This window comes from Dendrobates tinctorius, unplaced genomic scaffold (assembly GCF_039654945.1).
Source record: "Dendrobates tinctorius isolate UK_male_01 unplaced genomic scaffold, ASM3965494v1 ptg000102l, whole genome shotgun sequence".
Lineage (NCBI taxonomy): Eukaryota > Metazoa > Chordata > Amphibia > Anura > Dendrobatidae > Dendrobates > Dendrobates tinctorius.
In genome coordinates, this window is record NW_027361770.1 from 37,674,563 (window position 1) to 37,696,287 (window position 21,725).

The following is a 21,725-nucleotide window of genomic DNA, read 5'->3' on the forward strand; positions in this document are numbered from 1 at the left end:
TGTCCAGCCTCTGTTTGAAGACTTCCATTGGAGGAGAACTCGCCACTTCTCGTGGCAGCCTGTTCCACTCATTGGTCACTCTGTCAAAAAGTTTTTTCTAATATCTAATCTGTGTCTCCGCCCATTCAGTTTCATCCCATTGCTTCTAGTCTTTCCTTGTGCAAATGAGAATAAAGATGATCCTTCTACAATGTGACAGCCCTTTAGATATTTGTTGACAGCTATTAAGTCTCCTCTCAGTCTTCTCTTTTGCAAACTAAACATTCCCAAATCCTGCAACCTTTCTTCATAAGACAGGGTTTGCAGACCGGTCACCATTCTCGTCGCTCTTTTCTGAACTTGCTCCAGTTTGTTGATGTCTTTTTTAAAATGTGGTGCCCAAAACTGGACACAATATTCCAGATGAGGTCTGACCAAAGAGGAGTAGAGGGAAATAATGACTTCACGTGATCTAGACTGTATGCTTCTGTTAATACATCCTAGAATTGCATTTGCCTTTTTTGCTGCTGCATCACACTGTTGACTCATATTCAGTCTGTGATCTATTAGTATACCCAAGTCTTTCACATGTGCTGTTGCTTAGCCTTATTCCTCCCATTCTGTATATGCTTTTTTCATTTTTATTGCCCAGATGTAGAACTTTGCATTTTTCCCTGTTAAAAACCATTCTGTTAGTTGCTGCCCACTTCTCCAGTTTATTTATATCTTTTTGAATCTCCTCTCTCTCTTCTCTAGTATTAGCTATCCCTCCTAGCTTTGTGTCATCAGCAAATTTAATCAGTTTACCCTCAATTCCTTCATCTAAATCGTTGATAAAGATGTTGAACAATACAGGGCCCAGGACAGAGCCCTGTGGTACCCCACTTGAGACATTCTTCCAACTGGATGTGCAGCCATTTACGACCACTCTTTGGGTCCGATCACTAAGCCAGTTATGAATCCACCTAACAGTTGCCTTGTCCATTCCATACTTAGTCATTTTTTCAATAAGGATTGTATGAGATACTTTGTCAAATGCTTTGCTGAAGTCAAGATATACTATATCTACAGCATTTCTTTGATCCACCCAATCAGTGATTCCGTCATAGAAGGAAATTAAGTTAGTCTGACTTGATTTATTAGTTACAAACCCATGCTGACTCTGTTTAATCACTTCATTCTTATCCAGGTACTGACATACATGTTGTTTAATAATTTGTTCAAAGATCTTTCCTGGTATAGAAGTCAGACTCACCGGCCTATAGTTGCCTGGGTCCACCTTCTTCCCCTTTTTGAAGATAGGAACAACATTTGCTCTTCTCCAGTCTTCTGGGACTTCTCCTGTTCTCCAAGAATTTTCAAAGATTATGGAGAGGGGTTCAAAAATTTCTTCTGCTATCTCCTTCAGTACTCTGAATCACCCCCTTTCAAAGTAAAAAAAAAAAAAATCAAACATACACATATTTGGTATGGCCGCATTCAGAATCTCCCGATCTATCAATAAAAATAGGATTAACCCAATCGCTAAACGGCGTAGAGAGAAAAAAGTCAAAACGTCAGAATTACGTTTTTTTGGTCACAGTGACAATGCAATAACGGGCTATGAAAAGATCATATCTGCACTAAAATAGTATCATTAAAAATGTCAGCTCGGCACACAAAAAATAAGCTATCACCCAACCCAAGATCACGAAAAATGGAGATGCTATGGGTAACGGGAAATGACGCAAATTTTTTTAAAATAAAGTTTTGTATATTTTTTTCATCACTTAAATAGAAAAGAGCCCAGACATGTTTGGTGTCTATGAACTCGTAATGACCTGGAGAATCATAATGGTAGGTCAGTTTTAGCATTTAGTGAACCTAGTGAAAAAGCCAAATAAAAAAGTGTGGGATAGCATTTTTTTTTTTGCAATTTCACCATACTTGGAATTTTTTTTCCCGTTTTCTGATACACGACATGGTAAAACCAATGGTGTCGTTCAAAAACTCGTCCTGCAAAAAACAAGCCCTCACATGACCATGTTGATGGAAAAATAAAAATTTATGGCTCTGGGAAGAAGGGGAGCGAAAAATGAAAACAGAAAACCGCGCAAAGAGCTCCCTGTGGGTTAAGGGGTTAATGATGGTCCATGATTAAGACTTCACAGTCGAAACGCGGTGGTTGTTAGTTCCTCCTGATTCATCAGTGTGCTTTTGGTATACTGATATGATTAGGTCACCGAGGAGGATAACCGGGAAATAAGCTAGGCAACCAGAACACCAGCCAGGTTGGCAACTTAGCGGATTGCAGACCCCTAAACCTAACAACACAACTAGAATTAGCCGTGGGACGTACCTACGATGCCCTAGACGCCTTGGCACAGCCAAAGAGTTAACTAAGCCTAAAGCAAGAAAGGCGAAAGCTAAACTGCCCCGGAGCAGAACTCCAAAGGAATAGATAGCCCCCCAAACATATATTGCTGGTGAGACAAGATGAGGCACAAACACAGGCAGAAAATAGAATAAGCAAATGATGGGGCCCAAACTGTCTAGATAGCACAGGACAGAAAAGATACTGTCTGCAATCACGCAAAAAGAAAATAGGGGGGAAGCCAGCACTGCTTAAGGTTAGAACGCATAAATTGAAGTGCATATGCACATGATATCCAGCTGTATTCAAAAATGAGATATTTGGCAAAAAAATTGATCAATTCAATTGAGCCACCCCGCCGCACCAAGGCAATCTCATGTGGGGGGTCCTACTCTACATTTATAATAAATACTGTGCCATTACGGCCTCCTAAGAGCATGACCACATCAAGTGCAATCTGTACCTGAACATTGCTGGATCGCTCCCATGAAGCCAGATGAAACAAGGGCAGATGAAGGCCAACCAGGTCTGAACACAGACATATCAGGATTGACCTCCACACATTGCCCAACCAGCAAACATAGTTGAAGGGCGATATTGGCCCGGACACAGGTGCACAATTAAATAAAGCTTGGGGCAGGGCGGGGCTGACGTGTGTGTGCACAGCAGCCTAGATCCATCATAATGAACACAGAAAAATTTATAGCGGACATAGCCAAGCGTGCACGGCAGCAGTGGTGGTGAGCCACAAACCAACAACAAGAAAATAGGGGGGGAAGCCAGCACTGCTTAAGGTTAGAACACATAAATTGAAGTGCATATGCACATGATATCCAGCTGTATTCAAAAATGAGAGATTTGGCAAAAAAATTGATCAATTCAATTGAGCCACCCTGCTGCGCCAAGGCAATCTTATGTGGGGGGTCCTACTCTACATTTATAATAAATTTTTCTGTGTTCATTATGATGGATCTAGGCTGCTGTGCACACACACGTCAGCCCCGCCCTGCCCCAAGCTTTATTTAATTGTGCACCTGTGTCCGGGCCAATATCGCCCTTCAACTATGTTTGCTGGTTGGGCAATGTGTGGAGGTCAATCCTGATATGTCTGTGTTCAGACCTGGTTGGCCTTCATCTGCACTTGCTTCATCTGGCTTCATGGGAGCGATCCAGCAATGTTCAGGTACAGATTGCACTTGATGTGGTCATGCTCTTAGGAGGCCGTAATGGCACAGTATTTATTATAAATGTAGAGTAGGACCCCCCACATGAGATTGCCTTGGCGCGGCGGGGTGGCTCAATTGAATTGATCGTTTTTTTTTTTTTTTGCCAAATATCTCATTTTTGAATACAGCTGGATATTATGTGCATATGCACTTCAATTTATGCGTTCTAACCTTAAGCAGTGCTGGCTTCCCCCCCCTATAATCACGCAAAAACCCTAAAAAATCCAACACGTCTGATATGCAAAAATACTGAGGCCACCCGACCTCTCCCCCACTAGATCAACATTCTGGTGTGAACTGGAATCAAAACCAAAGACACTGCTATAACAGGGGATTAGCAATACTGAACAGACTGACATAAGCTGTGGCATATGGAGCGGGGTCCAGCACCAGTCCCAGCAGGGAACAATGCTGAACCCACACAGCAAAGCGGAAAGCAGAGAAAGGCAAAACTGGATGAAATGCAAAAAGATTCCAGCAAACAAATAACTTATCTGAACGATGCAGGACCAAGCAGGTGACAAGTGGACTTCAAGAAGCACAGGAAGAAAAACAAATCACCAGCTGCAACTGAGGGAAGCTTGCTCACTTAAATCTTCCCATTCTGTAACACCTGACTTCCACTCATCGTCTTCAGGTGATGACTTCTGTCAACCCGACCAGCTCCACTACCCTCAGCCACCACCAGAGAGAGCCCAAAATCAGAAGTCAGGTTAAGAGGGGTTCACAACAGTATACCTTTTTAATGCGTTATAAATAAATGTGAAGTTTTACTATTACTTCACTGGAGAAATCTTTTTCTACATTGCCTTTGTATAACATTGGTCCAAATGCTATCCGATAAAACATTGGATAGCACTTGACCATGTTATACGCCTAGGACCGGGTTGGTTCCGTGCGAGGACTCTGCTTTCCTGAAGAGACTCCAATCATGAGCTGACTCTCCCATGTACCCCTTTCCCTTTATACAAATGTTATACTATGGGGCAGTGCAGATCTGCTATTTTTTTTCTCATGCAGATTTGGCATGAGAAAAAAAATCACAGCGTGCTGTGAGTGGTTCCAAAATTTGGATCATGAGCATCCATACAAGTCTATGTAAAACATCAAACTGCTCCCAGATGAGAGAATCTATAGCCGTCTGACCACAGCCTTAAGCCGCGGTCACACTTGCGAGTGTGATGCGCGAGTCACTCGCATCAATACCTGACACTGCCGCCTGCACTCGGGACCGGAGTGTGCGGCTGCATAGGAAGGGGTGTATAGTTCCTTATTGAACTAAATACTAAATGTTTGGCTCTGATAAAATAATAAAGCCTATACTTACCTCTGAGACTGCACCATATTGCTGTGTTGACACTCGCTCTCACTTGAGCTGTGATATGGTGTTGTGACGCCAGCGCCCAATCAGCACTGGTGTCACTGTTTCGCCTTTGTACAAACTTAACATGAAGATGAAACCAGTGCTGGTGCTCATCCTGGACTTCCTTTTCATTTTCAGTTTGTCTGAAGGCTGAGACAGTGGTGCCAGCGCTGATTGGGCACCAGCGTCACAACACCATATCACAGCCCAAGGGAGAGCAAGTGCTGACACCGTGGGAACGGCGCTGTCACGGTAGATAAGTATAGGCTTTATTATTTTATTGAGGCCGAACATTTAGTTCAAGGAGGGGTTGTCCTAGTACTGGACAACGGGCATCACGTGTCACCACCGCATTACAGTCCTGGGACCACGAATGCCGACACCACTGGAATGGAGCCGACACAGGAGGTGAGTATAGACTTTATTATTTTATCAGAGCCGAACATTTAGTTTAAGAAGGGGTTGTCTAAGTAATGGGCAACAGGCATCATGTGTCATTGGGTGCCGAGCATCACATGTCATTCCACCAAATCACAGCCCTGGGACCATGAGTGCCAACACCACTGGAATGGAGCCGACACGGGAGGTGAGTATAGACTTTATTTTATCGGAGCCGAACATTTAGTTTAAGAAGTTGTCCTAATAGTCGACAACCACTTTAAGTTGACTGTTTTCTCATTTACAGTTATCAGTGAAACATGTATTTGGATAGCAAGAAATTAAATAGTAACAATGAGAACAAGTGGACAAGGTTCCTAAAAAGTTTTTGTATTCAGATCTGTTATATGCATTGTGTGGCGCTAATTACGTACTGTACATCAAACATTCTATCCAGAGCCTGCCCTACCTATCTCAGACTTAAGAAAGTCCAAGTTTAATGTCGGATGGATACATTTTTATTCAGTTCTTCTTGTACTGAAGACAGGTGCTTTTCGTCCTTTGTGGCACCTACAGCATTCTCAGGAGCTTGGACTAAACATTCAATAAGTTGTATTAATATATTTTAATGGCGGATTGTTTTGGCTTTTGTAGTATGCAATGGTCCTCATTGTTGCCCCAAGCAGCAGCCTATTCCTTGACTTAAGCAAGACTAAAATGATGTGCATAAGTAAAGATGATAATTTTTTACTCTTTACATGAATTGTTTGTTCTACTTGATTACATTTTTCAGTACAAGCCTATAACTCCGCTTTGTTTCTTTATATTTAAGGCTTCAAGATATGCTGATGGATTATCAGTCATTTACTAATAGGATTCCAACTCTGCTCAAACCTCTTATGATGCCTTTCATCAGTCAGATTGAAGACGTCCTATCACCAGGCCTTACACAGCTTTCTTGGACTTCCCTGAATATTGACAAATGTAAGCATATGATAACTGTATACAGTGGTACCTCAAGTTACAAAATAAATTGATTTAAAAACAACCTTTGTAACTTGAAAACATTGTAATTTACAATAATTATCAAACGGAAAATAATTGATTTGTTCTGAAATGCCCAACATGACATTTTGAAAATAAAAAAATGAACATTAAAGGTATATTTATATAGCATATTTTTTCATGGACAACATCTGCAAGGAGTTTGTATATTCTCCCCGTGTTTGCGTAGGTTTCCTCCGGGTTCTTTGGTTTCCTCCCACTTTCCAAAGACATACTGATAGGGAATTTAGATTGTGAGCCCCATCGGGGACAGTGATGATAATGTATGTAAAGAACTGCGGAATAAGATGGCGCTATATAAGCAAAGCATAATAATTAATAATATGAAAATATCTGCTGTTACTTTGTGACTTGAACTGTTGGGTGTCTGAATGAACATAGACTATGAAAACTAAGCCGATAAAGTAAGCCCTACCATATAAAAGTCAGGACTTAATGGAAACTGTAAGCCACTTTCTATATTGAGGACAGGAGCTCTTTGAGATCCCATTAAGAACACATAATGTACTAGAAAAATAAAATATAGCCGAGCAGCTCTCACATGTTGTCCAAAGGAGCAACTCATCTTGGCACAGCTCAGAGCAGTACAGAATGAATACTATAGGGACACTATTAAGGCTGTGTTCACACGTCCAGTAATGATCCATTAGAACAGGTCCAGCAGCAATCCGTTGGCAAAAAAGTTGTGCAGACACATCTTTTTAAGCCATTTTTTAAAAAACTGATTTATTCTGCATCTGTTTTTGTAGCATTGAAGTCTGTGGAATATGGATCTGTTAAATAGCCATCTGTTTTTCTTTAATTTGTAAAGGATCTGCTTACAGGATCTGATACAAATGGAAAAAACAGATGGCTAATTAACAGATCCATTTATATAGACTTCAATGTTAAAAAAATGAATTCAGCAGAGATCAGTTTTTTAAAAATGGACTAAAAAGTTGTGTCTGCACAACTTTTTTGCCAACGGATTGCTGCTGGATCCATTCTAAGGCTAAGTTCACACTTGCATATGGCTCCGTACGTCCTCCCTTAAGCTCTGCCTACTTCCGTATGCATCCTGCGTACTTATCTTTAACATTGGGTACGCAGGGACATGCGTTGTATGCGGATGTTTCCGCATGCGGCGTTTTGACATGCCCACTGATCGCACAGAAATGCAACATGTTGCGTTCCTGTGCAGTTGGCAGGGCACCTCAAAACGCCGCATGTGGATGCATCTGCATACAACGCATTTCCCTGCATACCCAATGTTAATGAAAGGTACACAGGACGCATGCGGAAGTAGACGGAGCTTAAGGGAGGACGTTCTGAGCCATACGCAGACCAGCCATACGCAAGTGTGAACTTAGCCTAACAGATCACTACGGGACATGTAAACAAAGCCTAAGCAGTCAAAAGACATTGTTGCATGTGTAAGGGAGTGACAGGACTGTAGTCGTGACCTGGATAACCGCAATAACGAGGTCCAGTCCTTCCCCTACAGAAAATGGTACTCTTCTCTCTGGCATACCTGCATCTCCAGCTTCAACTTCCTCTGGGCATTTCCCAGGCAACGACGGTCCCTCTCTCAGGCGACCCCCATCAATGGAGACACAGTCCAAGTTAACTTTAACACTTTCTTTACTGAGTACTTCACATGGTACATCCACAGCTGGTACATTGTGACTTTTGCTTGTTTCCTCATCTTTCCCTTTCTGGCTGTCACTTCTGGTGAGTACACGCCCAGACCGGACCGTCCTAGACTGCTCCCCAGTTCCTTCCTGGCCTAACCTCGCAATGATGACAATTCCTTCTGCCTGTTTCACCCCAGACTCAAAATCATCAGCCACCAGGTTTAGTTGCCTCTGGTAAAGCATCTGGCCCATCTGTACCGAACTCGTCGAAGCTCCGGCTCCCTTCTCTTCAGCTGTTCAGCCGACTCCTGCCCTAAAAGCATCGGCCCAGGCAACTAGTCGCCACATCTTTCCGTTTCTGTACTGGCCCACTGCTATGACACAGTGGTCGTGTGTAACGTGGGCTGCAGCACTTGAACATTGCGTGGCTGCCAATCTGTCCAGGCCTATATCCCATGTGGACACTAGGGCACCCTGGCCCCGTCTGACCTAACTTCCTAACCAACTATCCTCTTACTACCCGGCAGCCCCTCCTACAATTAGCCCTCTATAAACCATCTATAGCTAAACCTATCAGACCCACTAGTATGTGTCCATCTAGTGGCCCTCAACAGAACTACACTTAACCGAGTCTATAGGAACTATATACTAAAAGTTCCCTCCTCTAATGTCCCCAAAAGGATTCACTAACTTACCCTAACTGTACATACACAACAGACACATATTATGCAATAATATAACACATACAATATATTACAGCTTTCTACAAAATGGTAACACATACATGTGGCAATAACATTACAGATAAGCGATAATACACAATTTATATGTAGCAGTACTGCAAGCATACACAGTTGTAAACATAATAACCGGAAGACAATCAGAGGAAAGGGAAGCAAGACAGACATCAAATCTCACCCCCTTACACTTGCTAAAGGGTTATCCACACGTTGTCTATTGAGCAGGTCACAGCTTTTGCTATCTCCTTACTTCCTGGTTGCTTGGAAGGAAGTCAGGTACTCTTCCTTGAATGACTGTTCTGGTCAGTTTACTTCTGCTACTGTCATTGTACTGAAGTCTACATTGTTATCACTAAATTTATAGATAGAGATAACAGTGCATTAATTAAGAGATCTGCTCTTGAAACTGCAGATGCTGGCGGGACAGGGAATATGATTATGAAAGACTGACAAGTGCAGCTCAATTGGGATCTGAGAAGGAAGGGTGGGGAGAGAAAGGTGAACAGCTAACTAATGTATAGAAATCAATGGGCTGGAGAGAGCTGACTGAGATATTAAAAGTTAACTCCTCAGTCTGGAGTGTAACTACCATTTAAGGCCCCTTTACTTTTAGCGATGCACCAGCGATCCCGACCACGATACGACCCGGTCAGGATCGCTGGTGCATTGCTAAATGGTCGCTAGTGAGCTGCCACACAGGCAGATCTCACAGCGATGCAGCAGCGATACAGTGGTTGTTACTTACCTTTCAGACGAGGCGATCCTGACGTCCTCCCGTCCGTGTCCACGCGTCGTTCGTCGGCGCCAGCAGGAAGCCCAGCAGGAAGTGCCCGACGAGAAATAGAGCTGCGCGATCAGCAACAGACAGCGGGGGAGCCGGTCGGAGGTAAGTATCACACATAGCGATATCGCTAGCAATATCGCTGCTGCTTCACCAAATCGGTGATGCTTTAGCGATATTGCTAGCGATATCGCTGTGTGTAAAACTCCCTTTACACTTGGCCATATTCTGGTGACTGACCTGCTTGGAAACAATGTTCACGATGTAAGATAAAAGTTCTCATTGCATGAGAATGAAAGCAGAAAGAGAAAGTGAGTAGATTGCAAACTTGTTTATTTTCATGCTTTATAACTAAAGCAATTTAATAAAATGAGAGTACCTCTTTAAACATGGCAACCTAGGGCCAATGTATTTTTATACAAATGTTATACTATGTTTACATACAGAAAACCTTAAAACCCCTTTTATTGTATCCAAAGGAAAGCTCTGTCCTAATTTTCACAAATTAAAAAAAAGCATTCAGTAAAGTATTTATTTCCGGTAAGCTTTTTGACATTTTGTTCTGTTGTATCATTATTCCTTAGGTGATATCTGAGGGTGAATTCTGATGATGCAGCTGGACATGCATTTTCAAACCAATACCCATGATGTGGTTTGTGAACAGGAGTTTAGCAAGGGAATCTGGTTTCACCCAAATCTGTTTTTATCTGTGTAACAAATGTATATCTGTAACTTCTACTTTTCAGTGGAAACTTAATTGATTTCTTTCACAAATTAGCAGATTTCTACAAGTGGACAATAGTCTGTGTTTTCAAGGTTAATAGAAGAATACTGTATTTGCTCTCAATGGATAATTTTTCTTGGAGTTCTTTAAGTGCATGTGTAAAGTGAATGAGGGTGGTAGCCATGGACGAGCTGCTGCCCCAATAATGCCCTGGCACTTTACAGGAAAATCGTGTCTAAGTCCCAGTGTACTACCAGGTGTGCATCATACTCCGTTGTAGGCCACAGGCCTACAATTTTTCCAGGGCTCATCTTTAGGAGCCACCACACATAGCTCTGGGGAAACAAAGTTAATTTTAAAAAGCAAAAGTTTAATGGACAGTTCAAGTTCATCAGATTGGAACATGCGGTATTGGGCGCAACACTTCTTAGTTCATGCTTTGTTAATACAGTGCATCTTCAGCATTAAGTTACTGTCACACTTAGCAATGTACCAGCGATCCCGACCAGCGATATGATGCGGTCAGGATCGCTGGTGCATCGCTAAGTGGTCGCAAGTGAGCTGCCACACAGGCAGATCTCACTAGCGACATCGCTGGGGACGGGGATTGCTACTTACCTGTCAGGCGATCCTGCGTCCTCCCGCTGTTAAGTATCAGACACAGATATCGCTAGCAATATCGCTATAACGTCACTAGTTAAAGCGATATTGCTAGCGATATCTCTTAGTGTGACATGCCCTTTACTATCCGTTCCTCCTGGACTATCCCTATAATTATTTTTCCTGTCAGCCCCAGGGTTTTCCCTTTTAGTCCTGCAGTGCACCCGGGATCCTTTACCTTCCCTTTATGAGGTTCCACATTCATCATCCCCTGTACACCAAAGGATAAGGCACTATTTGTAGTAATAATAATAATCCATTAATTCCATGGTGCTATACATGGGAAGGGGGGTTACATATAAAGTTATAGATATCGTTAACAGTAAACAAATTTACAATGACAGACTGGTACAGAGGGGAGAGGACCCTGTCCTTGCGGACTTACATTCTTTGTAGTACCTGTTCCAAGCCTTGAGCTCCAGACTTTGCAGGAATGTCCACAATGGATTCCATTAAGGCTTACCACTGCTTTGAATGATAGATGTATGGCCACTGCCACTTGAACTTGACCTTGGTTACCATATTTTCCTATTTAATTAACTATCAGGAAGCAGTCTCTTTTTACGGGGGCTTACCACTCCCACTATGGGCTAGCCCTGAACCTTAAACGAGTATGCCCATGTCCAAGCTCCTATCCCAATATGTATTAGGTGTAATAATACTAATATTAGCAAATATCTCCAATTAGAAATGTAGTATACATTTTTTTGATTCCCTATGTCTCTTTCCTCATGTGCAGGCATTGCAGGACCTTAGATATCCATGGTTATGACCACTAGCATGTTGCTGTCACATTTTCATAGAACGTAACCATAGATACCTATTGTCCTGCAATGCCTGCACATGAGGAAATAAATGTATTGAATAAAAAAACTATACTACATTTCTCATTGGAGGTATTTGTTATTTATTATTTATTATTATTATTATTATTATTATTATTATTATTATTTCTACTACATATAGAATAGGGTCTTGGAGATGGGAATACCCCTTTAACTTTATATGGCTGGGCAGATCTCCTTCACATACATTATACATTACATTAAACATATTACACTTATAATGATACCATAGTCTATGTTGTCCTATTGTCACTACCTTATGTCCTAAATTTTAACCTGTACCTGTTCTACACTATTCATGAAAAAATATATCTAAAACTGCATGACACTATTCACATTATAATATACAGCACAGCGCGATTGGTGTCTTCAGGGGTAGGAACACAATACTGTAGTCCACCACTCTTACACATTGTCAGCAATTGTTCTTAATTGAATCCTTTTCTTGTTGCTCTTAGAGTCAGGATTCTCGCACTTCAGGGTGTGAAATGTTTTACTCTCCATATTTATGTACATGTGTTATTATAATCCAGGGGTCTTCTCTGTAATGACAAAATCATATTCGCCTCGCTGTTCCTTCTTAATTTACAATGCCTTCCAGGATTGTGATCATTGAACTCTGCACCGCTGTTAATATAGAAGCAGCTGTTTGATCTTAACTCTGTCGCTAAACTATTCCTATGGTAATTCACCCTGTACATCTACATGTGTTTCTCAAGTCAAGCACCTCATCGCAATAAAAAGGAAGGAAAGAGACTTTATTTCTATCTCTAAAACATTTATAGGTGCTGACATTTTCTTTCATTGACTTTTTTAAATGAATTTTCTTATCAGTACATAAGTGTAAGGCTGTGTGCCCACGTTGCGTTTTTGTAAGCGTTTCCGCAGCGTTCGTGCCGGATCAGACGCTGCAGAAACGCTTACTCTACCACAGGTCAAGACCTTTCTACAAGGGGTTTCCCACGTGGCTCCCCCTCATCATTCGCCAATAGACCCGTGGGATCTCAACCTCGTTCTTAACGCGCTCCAGAAGGCGCCGTTCGAGCCTCTCCAGGACATTCCTTTTTCCCTTCTCTCTTGGAAGGTCACCTTTTTGATCGCCATTTCCTCCATCAGAAGAGTTTCTGAATTGGCGGCCTTGTCATGTCGTTCCCCTTACCTCATTCTCCATCAGGACAAAGCCGTCCTCAGGCCCGTTCCTTCTTTTCTTCCAAAGGTGGTTTCCGCTTTCCATATCAATGAGGATATCGTCCTTCCTTCTTTTTGTCCGGCTCCATCTCATCCTCTTGAGAAGTCTCTCCACAAACTGGACGTAGTTAGAGCCCTGCGTGTCTATCTTGCCAGGACCTCTTCCTTCCGTCTGTCCGATTCCTTGCTAATCATCTCTGAAGGTCGCCAGAAGGGCCTTCCGGCTTCCAAATCCACGATCGCTCGCTGGATTCGTTCTACCATTCTGGAAGCGTATCGTCTTCAGGAAAAGCGGCCCCCTCCGGGAGTAAGAGCTCATTCCACCCGGGCTGTGGCAGCTTCGTGGGCTGCTCGTCACCAGGCTTCGGCCATGCAAATTTGCAAGGCTGCAACCTGGTCATCTTTGCACACCTTCACGAGGTTCTACAGGGTTCATACCCAGGCCTCGTCTGATGCTGTGGTTGGTAGGAAGGTTCTGCAGGCGGCGGTGGCTCACCGGCCGACCTGAGCCTTTCGGTTACTTTCGTTCCTTTTTGCTGTTCCCACCCTTGGGACTGCTTTGGGACGTCCCATGGTATTCTGTGTCCCCCAATAAGGCGATAAAGAAAGATGGATTTTTGGTTCTTACCGTAAAATCTCTTTCTTGGAGCCTTCATTGGGGGACACAGCACCCTCCCTTTTTCAGTTGTACCGTGTTGGGTCTTAGAGTCCCCTGTTGGGTTGGTACATATGGTTCGAGTTTTTTCTCGTTGCTTCTCCTACTGCTTTTTCACCAACTGAGGTGCTTGGTGCCTGTCGGTGGGTGTATACTGCCGGGGAGGAGCTAATTTCATTGTTTTTGCATAGTGTCAGCCTCCTAGCAGCAGCAGCATACAGCCCTGTGATGGGCTAGTAAAGGCGCGCTGAAAAGAGCGCGCTCAGGAAGGGAGGAGGGAGCTCAGCATAGCTGAGCGTTTTTAGCATTCCCCCAATGTTCCCAGAAAAGCGTGTCAAAAATCGCGTCAAAAACGCGCGGCTTTTTGACAAACTGCGCAAGAATCACGCGGAAAGACGCGCGTTTTCTGGGAAAGGGGATGCGATTCCTGAGCGTTTAAAAACGCTAGCGTGGGCACATAGCCTAAAAAGGAATGATCATAACAAAGTATGAACACCAAAATACAAAATGTTTAGTTGTTCTAGTGGGTGAAAGTATTGGAAATACAAGGATTTTGGTCACACCTGGGCTCTGGTGCTGGAAGTTATCTCTTTGCTTGCAATAAAACTTGTATTTATTGGTAAAATATAATTTGTGAAATATTTAATCACTTAATTAGAAATTAAATGATCAATTCTTCTAATATTTCAGATATAGCCAGTGTCTACGGCTCCCTAAGAGAGGTGGAGCAGATTTGTAAGGAAGCCTCTGACATCCTGGAGTGCCGAATTGAGAAGTTACTTCTGGACATTTCTGACACACTGTTGGTGGATTTACCTGAAGATGATACCATCACTGTTCCAGTTTTCTTGGAAAGAACAGAGAAGGTCATTGCTGCTGCTGCAGAGACTTTGTCCATGTAAGTTTTCTTTTAGTTGACAGATAAACGACTGTGAGATCCGTTTATTGAATGTTGCGAACTTATTATGACGTATTCGTTAAACATCACCTGTAGGTGACAGATGAAGTTAGAGATTCATTACAAGTATTCATCACCCATTAGTTATATTGGAATCCATTAAACAGATGAGACATGAAAATATCATAGTCACAGGCATTGTATTCTGATGTACACTATTCAGGCAAAGGCCAAAAGAACCATTTTTTGCTTCTGACATAGTTACATAATTATATAGCTTAGATATGTAGGTTGAAAAAAGACTTGGGTCCATTAAGGTCAACCTTTCTCCACCAATTTTACATTCTCTCTCGCTAAAATATTTATAACCCACAATGTCATTTGAGTGAGAAAAGTATCCAGCTCTTTTTTAAATGCTGTTCTAGTGTCTGCCATATCCACCTTTCCTATCTAGCTGCTGAAATCGCCGTTTCCGTGACCCGTAATGAATATCTATTTTCTAAGTTAACAGGTAAATAAATATTGGCGCTTGCTGGACTTTGTGCAGCACTGACGTTTTTCAGTCTTGCTGTTTCCAAAATGGGGTTAATTATGGGGAGTTTCCACTGTTTAGGCACATCAGGGGCTCTCCAAATGAGACATGATGTTTGCTATTGATTCCAGCCAATTTTGCATTCCGAAAGTCAAATGGTGCTCCTTCTCTTCCCAGCCATGCACCCAAACAGTAGTTTTCCACCACCTATGGGGTACTGGCCGACTCAAAAGAAATTGTACAACAAATTTTATGATTTTCTCCTTTTACCCTTGTAAAAATGCAAAATTTAGGAGCTAAAGTAACATTTTTGTGGTTTGGATGTTGTTTTGAGCAGCTTGAGGGGTGCAGTTTTTAGAATGGTGTCACTTTGGGGTATTTTCTGTCATATAGGCCCCTGAAAGTCGCTTCAAATGTAATGTGGTCCCTAAAAAAATTGGTTTTGTAAATGATGTTGGAAAAATTAGAAATTGCTGATCAACTTTTAACCCTTCTAGCAAAAAAAAAATGCATATAAAAATTGCGCTCATATAAAGTAGACATGTGGGATATGCTATTTATTAATGATTTTGTGTGTCATTACTCTCTGGTTTAAGGGCATAAAAATTAAAAGTTTTAAAATTGTGAAATTTTCAACATTTTCTCCAAATTTACTATAGTTTCAGAAACACAAGAACTATTGAGCAAATTTTAACACTATCATGAAGTACAATATGTAACAAAAAAATAATCTCAGAATTAGTGGGATTTGTTGAAGCATTCCAGAGTTATTACCTCATAAACTGATACTGGGCTGAATTGTAAAAATTGGCCTGGTCACGAAGGCGAAAACAGGCTTCCTTGTAATAATCTAGTTGTCCTCCTTTGAACTGACTCTTAACTTCTGAATATTCTTTTGTGGCCCAAAACTGAATTCCATATTGTAGATGTAGCCTTACAAGTGATTTATAGTGGGGTAACAATTTTATCTCTGTTTTTATACACCCTAACATCTTGTTTGCTTTTGCAGCTACTGCTGACTAATAGACTGTACTTTTGCTGCTTCTGCTTGACTTATTATAGACCCTATTGAGATGTTTTGCATGTATCAAACGTTTTTAATGCTATATGTAGGAAAAACAAACTGTGAAACTATCCTAAGCCCTGGAATACAAACTGTATATCATACTAATGTTATAGGACAGAGGACAATCTTGGTGAAGATCCAAATGCTTGTCTTAGCAGATTGTTCTAATGTTCTATCTTAAGGAGCACAATGATCCGGCTCCAGCTTCCTGTTTTGCAAGGGTGGTGTGCACCTGCAGATTGACAGTGTGGACTATCGATATGGTTGTGATACTGATCTGAACTAAGCGCATTGTCGGGTTGTTAGTTGACACCCCTTTGCCTCTGCAACAGTGGAGAAGCAACAGAGGTACAGGAGATGTTGGCTTCAATGGAATGGGCATTAGGCAAATATAACCGTTTGTTATTTTTAAATAAAAAAATAAGTGTTTTTTTATTTCAAATAAAGAACTTTATACTGGCTGTGTTTATTTAGAATATAACTATCGTATTAGTAATGGAGCGTTGTTGTGATGGGCAACGTGTGACTGGACACACCGCCTCCAGCGGGGCGAATTTCTCTGACACATGTGACCCTGGATACACCGCCTCCAGTAGGGCGAATTTAAATAATATAACGTGCAGCCGGATACACCGCCTCCAGCAGGCGAATTTCAGAATTACACGTGTAACTGGATACACCGCCTCCAGCAGGGCGAATTTAAATAATAACGGGAAACACCAGGGAAACTGATACAATGGAGGTGTCATGATCCAGGATGGGGTTTTGCTTTGGCCCGTCCTGGTCAGACTGGGGGTTAATTGTTCTGCCTTTCTCTGGAAGAGGGCGGCTATTTAATGTTCACTGGACCTAGGTCCGGTGTCAGTTATACTCCTGCCCTCGGCTGAGTTAGTTGACCTCTTTTATACGTGTGCCTTGTGCCTGATAACTTGTTGCTATTTGGTTGTGATTGGGTTCTGTCCCTGTTACGAGTTCTGCCTGCCTCTCTTGTACCGCATTGCTCTCTCGTGTATGACTCTCTGCTTGTGACTCGACTGCTCTCTGCTCGTCCCTTTTGTACCTCACGGCTCTCGTGTGTGACCTTTGTCTTTGTCTGACCTCCCGTCTGTTTACCCCTCCTGTACCTCGTTTGCCCGTACTATGAATGACCTCCATTTTGGCCGACTGAGTTTTCTACCTTTTCTGAAAGCAGGACGCTAAGCCCCGCCCCTTGCAGTCACATGATCGTAGGTCCTGTGCCGGCTTGCTAAACTTCAGCGTTCAGGTCCTGTGCATCAGTACTTTCTGGCTGTTCTGGTCCCCAGGGTTCCCTACAGTGCGGGTGAGTCCATGCTCAGTGGAGGCTGTACGCCGGCGCTGTCAGGATCCTGATATTATAAGTGACCAATACTATTTTTTTTTTTTCTGCTCCCCTTCCCCTGTGTGTGTGATGGAACTTATGCACGCTCTTTCTGAGCAGGTAAAGTACCTGACTCAGATGTCTCAGAAACTCCTTGGAGAACAACAAGTCCTGGCTCAGTCTCAGCAGCTGATCGCTGACACTGTGCAGCAGGCTTTTTTATCGGGGGCTCGGGATGTTACATTAGTTTCCCCTGAGTCTCCGGTTAAGTTACCGGATATCTTTTCTGGAGATAAAACAGAATACATAGTTTTCAAGGAGGGCTGTAAGCTTTTTTTTTTTTTCATTAAGACCACACTCTTCTGGGGATGAAAGTCAGAGAGTGGGGGTCATTATGTCTCTGCTAAGGGGAGCCCCCCCCAAGCTTGGGCTTTCTCCCTTCCGACCACGGCCCCTGAGCGTATGACTGTGGATGCATTTTTTGAGGCCCTGGGGCATATTTATGATGAGCCTGATCGGATGCGTATGGCTGAGGACATGGTGATGAGTGTGTGCCAGGGGAAGCACTCAGCCGAGTGGTTTTTCTCGGAGTTCAGATGCTGGGCTACTGAGGTCTGCTGGAAAATGCTGCCCTCTGGGGTTTGTTCCGTAGAGGCCTGTCTGAACATCTGAAAGATGCCTTGGCTCTCCACCCTCCGCCTGATTCCCTGGAGGAGGCTATGACACAGGCCGTCTGAATGGATCGCAGGCTACGGGCGAGGGGAGTGATGCAAATTGAGACACTGTTATTCTCCCAAGGAAGGGGAGCCAGTCCTACATTGGAAATCACGGAGATGGGAAACATTGACCTCAAAGAGAATGAAAGGAGACAATGGCGCGTAGGAAAATGCTGTTTTCACTGTGGCGATTCTGGACATTGGAAAATGGATTGCCCCTCCCATCCACTAACCAACAAGCGACTGAGCCCAGGTGGTGGTCGTGGAGGTCACCCAGGCTCTCGGGTACCCTTTTCTGCCTTCTCTAAAATGTTGTTGCAGGTGGAACTTTGTTGTGGGAGTGTCTCCACATCCACCACTGCCTTCGTGGATTGCATATCGTCATTGAACTTTATTGACTCTGACTTAGTGTCCAGGTGTAATAACAGTTAGGACAGTTAAGTTGGAGACTCCTATTCACATTGTTGCCATTGACAAAACACCACTGGTTAAGAATGACGTTATGTTTCGTACTGAAGAGTTTCTCCTTAAAGTGAGTTCCTTGCACCAGGAACATATTTCATGTTTTGTGATGGACAACCTGCCTGCGGGACTGGTTTGGGGTTTCCCTGGTTACAACTGCATAATCCGGTGATTAATTGGGAATCTCGGGACATTGTCAAATGGGGTCCCTATTGTTCTGAAAAATGTCTTGTCTGTGTCGTCCGTGGGTCTGGAAGGTATTCCGGAGTGCCTGAAAGACTATACGGACGTTTCCTCCGAAAAAGAGGCTGAGGTTTTACTACCACACCGCCCATTTGATTGTGCCATTGACCTAGTTCCAGATCCTAAATTGCCCAAAGCCCGCTTGTATAACCTTTCGGGTCCAGAACGGGCTGCGATGAAGGAATATATTTCCGAGAGTCTCCATAAGGGACACATTCGTCCTTCTGTTTCTCCCGTGGCGGCGGGGTTCTTTTTTTGTAAAGAAAAAAGACTGTGGTTTACGCCCATGCCTCGATTTTCGTGAGTTAAATAAGATAACTATAAGATATTAATAATAATAATAATATGATATTTATATTTTTTATTCATTTTATCATACATGTTTTTTATATACACACAAATTTTACCTATAGATTTTTTTATCCTATTTTATTTCCAATAAATAATTTTTAATATATAATAAAAAATTCGTTTTATACATAAAAATAGTCTTTTTCCCAAGCGTCCTCTTCCAGCATAGTGGTTCTGACTCTGGATTTGGAGTCTCTTTTCCCTTTATTAACGGGTTCGTTTTTTAGAGCATAACCATTTTTTACATCTTTTTATCTATTTTTTCATCTTCTTTCTTTCAATATAATGTCTTTCCTGCAACACAAGAAAGACAAAGAAAAAACATTTAATATCATTGTAAAGGTATTAACATACTGTGCGTAGTTCTAACCTGTGAACTTTGACATTTGTCACTCTAACACATGTGCTGTTGGCGCCAAATTTCAAATAATGTATGTATATAACTGGAGATGGCTGTATTTGTTGTATTTGTTCACTTCATGTCATCCCCTGAGGAAGAAGTGATAGGCACTTCGAAACGCATTGGGAATTAAACAGTTAAAACTTCTCATGTCGTACTAAATTGAACTTTGTCAAGCAGCGCACATTAATATGTTGGAATGGGAGATTCGGGAAGCCCAGTCTCTTTCACCTCCGGCTAAGCCGGTGGATAAACTTTTTGTGCCAGCTCAGTTTCGTCTCAAGGTCCTCCAGGAGTTCCATGACTCAGTTCTGGGTGGACATCCAGGGATCTCGGCCACCCGGAAGGCCATTGCTAGAGTATTCTGGTGGTCTTCTTTAGCCTCTGATGTTGGGGAATATGTGTCTGCATGTGATGTTTGTGCCCATGCTAAAACCCCCCATAACTGGCCGGCCGGGGAATTGGTACCACTGCCAATTCCTGAGAGACCATGGACTCATCTGTCCATGGATTTCATCACCAACTTTTCCCCCTCCAAGAGTAATACCTGGTGGACAGGTTTAGTAAGCAGGCACATTTTGTACCTTTGGCAGCTCTACCTAATGCGGAAACATTGTCCAAGTTGTTTGTTGAGCATGTGGTGCAGTTGCATGGGGTACCCTTGAATGTGGTGTCTGATAGGAGAGTGCAATTTGTTTCCAGATTTTGGAGAGCTTTTTGTAAGAGGTTAGGTATTGGTCTGTCCTTTTCATCCGCTTACCATCCAGAGACTAATGGGCAGACCGAGCGGACCAATCAGTCTCTGGAGCAAATTCTGCGTTGCTTGACCTCAGCCTGACAGGATGATTGGTGTTCTGTGTTACCGCTGGCTGAGTTTGCATTTAACAACCGCATTAACCAGTCTACGGGTACATCTCCCTTTTTCTGCAATTATGGGTTTCATCCTCATTTTGGAGAATTTTCCCATTTGAATTCTGGGTGTCCTGGGGCGGAAGAGACGATCCAGCGGTTGGGGGAGGTATGGCGGGAGGTCCAGAGTAACATTACGAAGGCCAATGACAAATTTAAATTTCCCTTCCGCCGGTTTTGGCAGACGGGCAGTCTGAGTATGAGGTGGAACGAATTGTCGACTCCAAGTTGGTCCGTCGTGCCCTTCAATATCAGGTACATTGGAAAGGCTACGGTCCTGAAGAACGCTCGTGGGTTCCTGCTCGATCGGTTCATGCGGATCGGTTGGTCTGGGCCTTTCACACCAAGTATCCTGAGAGACCTGGGAGTCCAGTGGTCCCCCATTGAGAGGAGGGTACTGTCATAAACCAGGACGGGGTTTTGCTTTGGCCCATCCTGGTCAGACTGGGGGTTAATTGTTCTGCCTCTCTCTGTCAGAGGGCCGCTATTTAATGTTCACTGGACCTAGGTCCGGTGTCAGTTATACTCCTGCCCTCATCTGAGTTAGTTGACCTCTTGTATACGTGTGCCTTGTGCCTAATAACTTGTTGCTATTTGGTTGTGATCCGGTTCTGTCCCTGTTACGAGTTCTGCCTGCCCCTCTTGTACCGCACTGCTCTCTCGTGTATGACTCTCTGCTTGTGACTCGACTGCTCTTTGCTCGTCCCTTTTGTACCATACCGCTGTCTTGTGTTTGACCTTTAGCTTTGTATGACCTCCCGTCTGTTTACCCCTCCTGTACCTCGTTTGCCCGTACTGTGAATGACCTCCGTTTTGGCTGTCTGAGTTTTCTACCTTCTCTGAAAGCAGGACGCTAAGCCCCACCCCCTTGCAGTCACATGATCGTAGGTCCTGTGCCGGCTTGCTAAACTTCAGTGTTCAGGTCCTGTGCATCAGTACTTTCTGGCTGTTCTTGTCCCCAGGGGTCCCTACAGTGCGGGTGAGTCCATGCTCAGCGGAGGCTGTACGCCGGCGCTGTCAGGATCCTGATAGGAGGGCCCTGTGATAGGGAATGGGGACATGGAGACCTCCTGCACTCCCCTGAGCCAGTCTCTACACTCCTAACAGTCACTATACAGGCTCCGCACCTGTCGCCGAGCTGGAACCTAAGAACCCTAGCTCGCCCTGCACCTAGCCCTCTCTAGTGAAATGGACGGTGCAGAAACTAATCCCACCACTGCACTGAAACACACATAAGGG

At 43.2% G+C, this 21,725-nt stretch overlaps 1 protein-coding gene across 1 annotated transcript in view; it reads left to right on the forward strand.

Annotated features, from left to right (window-relative positions):
* The window catches only part of LOC141099782 (dynein axonemal heavy chain 5-like), a 587,253-nt gene that overhangs the window by 146,936 nt on the left and 418,592 nt on the right, over positions 1-21,725 (forward strand). The window contains exons 21-22 of the mRNA XM_073587845.1: positions 6,132-6,283; positions 14,261-14,468. Coding sequence (XP_073443946.1) covers positions 6,132-6,283; positions 14,261-14,468 — 360 coding nt within the window. The remainder of the gene's footprint in view (positions 1-6,131; positions 6,284-14,260; positions 14,469-21,725) is intronic.